We start from the raw sequence: 8,855 nt of genomic DNA, 5'->3' as shown, positions 1-8,855 counted from the left end.
GCTCGGCCTTACTGCTTGTGCGATAATAAATATTCTTAAATGCACTTGTGATGTTAGGTTGTAAAAAAAAAAAGTGTTAATTTTTATCAAAATCGGACTACGTTCTTAATTCGGATTTTTGCCATTATCGATTTTCGAAACTCACCAAAAGCATTCCGATACAGAACCTGCATAAGAACACTCCCAGACACATTAATTACCTTCATGTGACATTTCAAAAAAAAAATTGTCCAGCTATTTCTGAGTCCATCGGGAACTCTTTTTCTCTCACATACACACAAAGTTTCTCCTATATATATATATATATATATATATATATATATATATATATATATATATATATATATATATATATATAATGGTAATATAGTATCGTGGGTGTGTATACACACACACACACACACGATACTATATTACCATTATATATATATATATTTGTCGTCTACATACTGAACTGTTTCGTTGTATCACAACTCATCAGTGTGGCTTTCCCCGGGTAATTATATATATATATATATATATATATATATATATATATATATATATATATACTATCAATACAGCGGAAAATAAATGTTTACCCGATATAATCAGAGGTAAACTTCAATTTAATATGAATATTAATATTTATATATTAATGAATTAATCCCAACCAAATAAAAAAGCTCAATACAGATGCAATAGAATGTAGAGCTTATTATAGGGGAAATAAAATAATTTAATCTGTAAATGAAAATTTACAATTAAATTTATTATTCGACAGAATATTCCAAAAAAACAATTTTCAAAGTCCTTATTCCATGGAGTTTCAAAGAACGGCACTCTTGCTATTCTTCTCATCAGAGGATAGTAAAGAAATTATCAAATTATGATTGTACCTATTTACTATGCCTCCCCACGGGACAGAGTTAGACACCAGGGTCGTTTTTTAACGTGGAGAAAAGGTACAAAAATAAAAATTGTCTCAGTCATTGTAGCAAAGCTAGAAATTTGCTAGTTGATGCATTAGATGAAACTACAATTTATTATATTTGGTCATAAATTGTAAGAAAAACAGTTAAAAATATATATATACATGAAACAAAACAAACAAACCAGGAACAACATTTTAGCGTGGGTAATGACTCCCTCATTGGTAATCCGAAAGGCGAAAGGGAGCTTCTTTTAAGAAGCTTATATATATATATATATATATTTTTTTTTTTTTGAAAAAGAGTTAAAAAAAATATTTAATCTGAAAAGGAAACACTTAATAAGTGGATAGTCCTTAATCCGCAGAGTTTCGAAGAAATACTTTCCTTCTCATCAGAGGGTAGGAATTAGCAAAATGCGAGATCGGATTTTGCATATAAAAGTATTTGATTAGATTATTTTATATATATATATATATATATATATATATATATATATATATATATATATATATATATATATATATATATATATATAAAATAAAATTTGGATTTATATTTTTGGATTTTACCGTCATTGGATAATCTACCTTTCACCAGACTATCCATTCACGTGTAATCACCTTTTTCTTCACCATATTCCCTCTGCTTCACTTTTTTGTTATCAAATAAGATCTTCGACTTACTTGTTGTTTCATCAAATACTTTTGTATGCAAAATCCGATTTCGCATTTTGCTAATTCCTGCCCTCTGATGAGAAGGAAAGTATTTCTTCGAAACTCCGCGGATTAAGGACTATCCACTTATTAAGTGTTTCCTTTTCAGATTAAATATGTTTTTAACTCTTTTTCAAAGTGTTTTTTAATATGTTTTATTAACTGTTTGCTCTTAGCATTTCAGACCGGCGTTGCCCGGGTGTTTGAAGGTGTATGTTGAGCAAAAAAAAAAAAAAAAAGCGAGCAATTTTTTGAACTTAAACCCCTATTATGACCCCTTTACATTTATTGTTTTGGGCTCAAATCAAGTTATTAAGTTAGATCCATGTCCAGGGATATCTAAAATTTTAAGTGTTTAGACCCAAAATTGTCGGAGGAGTTTGGTAGAGTTCTCAAAGGTCAAATCGTTGAACTTTGACCCCTTAACAGACAAATTTCTGGCAGAAAACCGATCACAAAGATTAGATTTTCCCAAATCTCAGTACCCTGTATATCAAATTTTGAGTCTGTAGACTGAAAATTGACAGAGTTATTGCATAGGAAAATGTACACACACAGACACACGCCGATATATATATATATATATATGTAGAGAGAGAGAGAGAGAGAGAGAGAGAGAGAGAGAGAGAGAGAGAGAGAGTGTGTGATAAGTACATCTAAAAACAAGAATAGGTTTAAATCAAATAAATTTCATGCCTGAATTGTCTCCAAGAATCTCTGGTGTAACAGATTAAGTACCAAGTAAAGTTCAGTTGTAAAGTTACATTTTTCCAGAGGTTGCTGGTTCAACCCTCAGTGCAAGGCGACAAGAAACTATTATAAAACATCAATCTATAAATTATTTTATAACATTTTTTTGTTTTTCTAATATTTGCAAATTAACATTATGAAATAATGTTTTTGAAGATGTGACTAAACCCCTGTTTATCATTCACGCCAAACCATGCACATACGCATCGACTTCCAACTTACAACAATTTCAATAACACCGAAGTGTCCTTTTCTACATGTACAAAAGGCTGACCCCTCATGGTTAATACCACTAGAAATATGAAAAGGAAAAAATAAGCTATAAAAAAAAATCTTCATTGAAAAAGTGTTTTACACCAACACAACACAACACAAAACAAGGGCTCCTTCAGTCTTTGACAAACTATAGTTACCCACAAAGAGGTACTTGCGCATGAAATTTTTGTGGCAGGGGATGCGCAATCTCTAACCATGCCTCTCATGAGTCGACATTGTTAAATACCAGTGGTAAGTGAAGTGTATGTACAGGACGACTGGAAACAAATACCGATATGAGCGGAGAGCACATACAACACCTAGAATTCCCAAATGGTCACCCATCTGGTACTAACCAGGCTCAACGTTGCTTAACTTTGGTGATCTGACGAGAACTGGTGCATCAACACGATTATGCCGTATATAGTATCGTGTGTGTGTGTGTGTATGTGTCGGTTTATATCAAAAGTCTCCAGAAAAAATTAGTCCTGGATATGACCTTAAACTATATCCAGTGGTGAGGCCCCAGCTTGCGGGCTTTGAGGAGTGTGGAGCCACCCTTTAATTACGATTGCTCCCAGGTCCACTCTGGCCCGGAGTTGTAGTACCTGTTAGGGTCCCAACTATTTGTTAAATAGAAACGGACTTGAAAACAACAAATATATTCTATTAAAAAAAATGTTCTCCAAAATCTTTGGATTCGGCATTAAATAACCTGAAAAGGGTTGATATGCTGTAAAACAAAAGCAACCAACCAACCAACCAATCAAGAAAAAATGAAAACAAAAGAAATGGTTTTAATCATTTTATAAAATATTTCATCACATTTTTTTTTTGTTTTTCTAATATTTTCAAATTAAAAGTTCTTATAATTAATTTTTCTTTTTCTTCATAAGTAACTAACTTTTTTTTTTGTTTTTTTGTTTTTTCTTCATCCAACAGATCAATGGATGCGGAAGTCGGGGATTTCTACTGGATTCAATGTTTGACTTTGCTGATCATTTTAATAAACTCAATCTAAAAGAAAATGAGCTGGCTCTCTTTTCTGCCATTGTGCTTTTCTCAAATGGTTAGTATGTAGCCAAGACTACTATTTCTCCATTACATGTCTCTTTCTCTCTACTCTTCCCTTTCCCCCTTCCTTCCTTCCTCAAAAATGTGACCAAAGGTTATAACCAATCAGGACGGAGAACAGTTCTGGTGCGAAAGACAAAAAGGGAGATAAAAAAAAGTGTTTGAAGCAAAAAGACGGAGACGCGAGTGGTTCCAGAGTCAGGGGACAAAAATGAAAATCACGAACTTTCTATAACCCGATACCACTTTGTACGCTGAAATGAATATAAAACCGCTTCGTTTGGAAGTTCCTTTTTTTTCTTTATTATTATTCCCAGGTCGGTTTCTACTCCCGTCTTATTAATTTCGACGACTCCCCAAAAGGGGGACCCGCCGAAATGGTGACTTACCCAACAAGAATTACATTAGGGTAATCGTCATAAGTATACACATTTTTCCCCCTACACCCCCACCTCCCATGTCCCGCCTTCGGTTGATAGATATTTTTTGTTTGGGGAGTGGCGGTTAGAGGGTCATAAGTTCTATTTGAAAATTCAACCATAATGTTAAAATAATTCCTGTAAGTCTCAAAAGTTTCTAAATGAGAATTTATAATGTGTATTTTTCCAACACATGAAAGCGTATAAAACGTTCTGGGAATTTTAGTTGCTTCCTCGACACCATCCTCGAGTGTCTTCCTTCTCTCTATGACAACCTGGCTCGAGAATTCTTCCCCTTACAAGTAAACTCTGACCAAATATTATCAAAATAGATTAATATTCAAAGCTCAAATTCAAATAAGATCCCTCTCGACATGGCTATACATTAGACCATAACGAGGAATGGTGCACCTCCTCTGCATGGTATTACATCAAGTAAAATCACTTAACTTGATACTCCACCAGACTAAATTAATTCTAGCCCTGGAATTTGGTATGACCAAGAGATCAAAATGAAAAGGTATACGTAATAAATTGTGTCGATTGGGACTGGAAAATTAGTATTTTTCTCTTTTTTGCTAACTCAACGTCTGAAAGACTATGAATACCCACGAAGGGTGCCTTAATCCCAACCAAATAAAAAAGCTCAATATCGACACAATAGAAAGTAGAGCTTATTGTAATGGGAAAATAAAAGAATTTAAAACTGTAAATTAAAATTTACAATTAAATTTATTATTCGACCGGATACTCTAAAAATTGAACATACGGATATTTATGTATCTCATATTTGTGTTAGTCCACGATAGGAGTTCCTTGATTGCTGAGAAGTTATTGAAGTAAAATAAAACCAAAGCTTTAAAACAATGACAATTGGTGTTGTTGTGGTTGAGCATCATTCATTCATTCTGCTTAAATCAGATCATTATTGTTGGCATTCGTTTCCTCGATATCTTTCTAGTTAGAATTCTTTCTAGAAAGACATTGGTTAGTTACAGGAGGAACCACATGAAGTTCACTAACATTTCTAAGTTAAAGTGTTTCTGTGGAACGAACTGGATTCGAACTTGGCACACCCAGGTTTTCAGCGTGTGTTATTAACCGCTCAGCCACCAACACGACAATCATTTGGCTTGCTTGGACTACTATGTTCATCCTCAGAACATTTCAGCTGATGTAACGTTCGACCTTCTTTGGGTATATTAATTGAACATTGTGAATATAACATTATATTATATCCAATCCAGTGTGTCCACACCCGAGATTGAATTCACTACACGAGTTTGTAGTGTAATTCAAATCGTGTCGGTAACTGAATACTTGATGCTTCGCCAGGGCTATCAAGGGTATTTTTTATTGTGACGCCATCACTAGATGAGGTGCCTACCACGGCTTAAAAGAGTCCCATCTACCCTTGAGAGAAGAATAGACCGCGCCAGTTTCTCAACCTGGTATTTTATCTTGCGGTAAAACATTTTGTTTTTTTTTTGTTTTTGGTGCAAGTTCAGAGTCTAACCTAATTTTAAAAAATAAAAAAATATGTAAAAAATCTTTATGACGTAGGTACCTGTCATGGAATGGAAAATGTCATATTTCAAAAATCACGTAAATTGATCAAGTAGGTTTTTTTTTGTTTGTTTTTTTTTTTAAAGAAAATTCAATTTTGTGCGGAAGCGTGAACGTTGTCTTAATCCGCCATGTTTAATAAATTAAGGGAGATAACTCAATTCGAACTACCTAAATCAAAATCAACCTTGTAATGATTACAATTTACTACTCTAAAATCGCTAAAAATCGTACAAAAAAATGATTTCCTAAAAAAAAACTTGAGCAATCTACGTGATTTTTAGAATATGACAATTTCATTCCGTAACGTGTGCGTACATCAAAGTTTTTTTTTGTTTTTGTTTTATTAATTAAGAATGAGCTTGGAGATTTTTTTTTCTTTCTTTCTTCCTTTCTTTCTAAGTTTCTTTATTTTCTTGTTTCCTCTCAACAGACCGTCCTGGCTTAAGAAATGTCGAACAGATAAGAAAACTCCAAGATGTTTTGCTGAAATCTCTGGAAAGCCTCGTCACACACAATCATGCAGATGATCCGAATTATTTTATCAAACTTATGAGGAAAACCACGGATTTGCGAACCATAAACACATTACATTCGGAAAAATTAGTCATATGTAAGTTGGCAGAAAAAACTTATTTCAAAATGAATTCTCATTGGAGGGGAGTATGGGAGTGGTCATGTTGTGACTTTCATCTTGTTTTGTATTTTGCTTGTATTTATTATGTTTTTGTGAGGATTTCTTATTTCAAATAATCTCATTCCAACGTTTAATCTAATATATAAAAAGTTATATGTCTGTCTGTCTCCATATGTTCAAATTCTTTCTCTTTCAAAACTAAAAGTCGCTAGGGACTTCAAATGATTGGATTTTTTTATGGGCCGTTCTTTTATGGGTTTTAACCGGTTAAAATAGTTTTTAAGGGATCAAAAATAGGTCAAAATTGAAAAAAATGTTATATATTTTTGTACATTCATCTTAGTTTATTCTTAATTTTTGATCAGTTCATATGTGTGTCACGTTGATGCAGTGGTAACGTCACCAGCTTTGAATGCTACAGTTTTGCTTTCGGTTTCAATTCTAGATGATGGCATTCAAATACTTTTTTTTTTTTTTTTTTTAAATCATGACTCTATAATAATATATACGAAATCTAGAAAAATTAAAATATCATATTTAAGCGCATTTTACACCCGGGCAAGGCTGGGCGCCCCCCCCTCCTACTAGTAATAAAATAAGTATTCATATGTGTTTATGACAAAGAACACTCCAGATTCCCATGCACAGCTACCGTTCATCGCTGGCAAAAATGCATTGAGAATGGTGGTGACTATGTAGAAAAATAAATTCTGGAGCACAAAAGGTTTCTTGTTTTAATGATACCATTCCCGCCTTCGTAGCTCTTCAGCTTCTTTAGTTAAAAAAATAGGAGGCTTTACTTTTGGATACTTTTGTATATGTCATAGCTAAGGCAAAGTTGATAGAAGGTCGATTTCGATGTCCAATCAGTTTGAGAAAAGAAAGAAAGCGTAATTTCTTCCTCCTTTATTTTTTGTGTTGTGTTTTTGATGCACTTGAAATGAAGACGACAAATACTGGATGTGTAAAAATATAACGATTTGTGATATGACGATTCCAATATGTTTCCTGATTCCGATACAATTATCGGTTTGTTCTAAAGTCCCGATTCCGATGCAATTAGAGATTCCGTTTCTTTTGCTGCTATAAGAACGCATGTCTATATTTTTCGCAAATGTAAAAAAAAAAAAAAAACAACCCTCGTATGACAAAGTGTGCTCAGAACGCTCATGCATAGCAATCATTCATCACTGGCAAAATTGCATTAAGAATACTGGTGACTATGTAGAAAAAATAAATCTAGGGCACAAAAGGTGGATTGTTTTAATGGTGCAACTCCTGTCTTCATAGCTCTTCAACGTTTTGAGTTATTACCTCTGGAAAATATAAACCTTGATCTAGCAGGCTGCTCGGCATTGCCCGGTCATAAAATATTCTTTAATATGATATTTTAATTAATGCAGATTTCAGATTTATTTTTATGTTATATTGAACCCAATATATAGTAATGATTTAAAAAGTTAAAAAAAAAATAACTCGAGCGTCACCACCGAGAATTGAAACTAAAACGTTTAGCTTACGATTTACATGTTTACTGCAAAGTTAAAAATTAAAACATGAACCTATAGCTATTACGTTATGCATGCATATTTGTAATTCCGGCATTTGACCTTCACCTGGCAAATTTCATTTTTTTAATTTGCACACTTTTGCACCGATTTTCCCCGGCTAAAATATAAAGTTTTGCATGGGTTCGAATACTCTATATATGAAGCTTCATCTCTGTAGACCAAAAACTGGAGTTTGGTAGGCAAAATTTTTTAAACAAAAATATATACGCATACATGAATATATATATATAGAAAGAGATTTATGTTTACCATAAGCTTTTTACGGAAATATTACGCAAGTATAAATTGTAGAATATCTGCATGAATATAATTACACGTAATAGTTAACTAAAGATGATCATCCCTTAAGAAAACCGAAAAAATTAATTAAAATGAATGTTTAAAAAAATAGGCAAATTAGCTAGATCTTTTGCAGATAAATGCAATTCAACGTTGTATTTTCTTTTTAAATAAATAGCAAGAAGAGTTTTCGGCCTTCGGGCAAAGGTCAGGGTGTAGTATCTGTTTTGATACTGCGCTTCTCTTTTCCACAGTTGTTTTGGTTTCGGTTGGTGGAGGAGGGGTCCTTCATGACTGATACAGTTTTTTATTTTTGTTACTAGCCAGAGTGCTTCTTTTTGGGGAGCTGGTCCCTACCCACCCACCCACATTAAAAACTGACCTTGTGTCTAACTCTGCCTTCGTGGGGAGGCAAGTAAACAAAAAAACATGTAAAGATATATTAGTATAATCTATAGTATTTATGCGTATGTATAATGTGTGTGTGTAGATATACTTATGATTCATAGTATAAAGTGTGTGTGAATATATATCTATCTATCTATCTATATATATATATATATATATATAGAGAGAGAGAGAGAGAGAGAGAGAGAGAGATCTGTTTAACATGCAGCAAAGTTTGCAAGTCTACTGCTGGTTTGAGAAGACATGTGATTGTTCATAGGAATACCCTT

The 8,855-nt window shown here is 33.2% G+C and overlaps 1 protein-coding gene and 1 pseudogene across 2 annotated transcripts in view; one reads left to right on the top strand and one right to left on the bottom strand.

Annotated features, from left to right (window-relative positions):
* LOC145248209 (uncharacterized) overlaps positions 1-8,855 on the top strand; it is a 271,375-nt gene that overhangs the window by 220,806 nt on the left and 41,714 nt on the right. For both annotated transcript variants that reach the window (XM_080110074.1, XM_080110075.1), the window contains exons 9-10: positions 3,575-3,701; positions 6,125-6,304. In XM_080110074.1, the coding sequence (XP_079966200.1) occupies positions 3,575-3,701; positions 6,125-6,304 (307 nt within the window). The remainder of the gene's footprint in view (positions 1-3,574; positions 3,702-6,124; positions 6,305-8,855) is intronic.
* On the bottom strand, positions 2,941-3,057 carry LOC145248562 (5S ribosomal RNA; annotated as a pseudogene).

Source organism: Euprymna scolopes, chromosome 26, assembly GCF_053919585.1.
Source record: "Euprymna scolopes isolate OS-2025 chromosome 26, ASM5391958v1, whole genome shotgun sequence".
Lineage (NCBI taxonomy): Eukaryota > Metazoa > Mollusca > Cephalopoda > Sepiida > Sepiolidae > Euprymna > Euprymna scolopes.
Note: the sequence above shows the minus strand (reverse complement) of the source record. Positions and strands in the feature narration are given on the sequence as shown.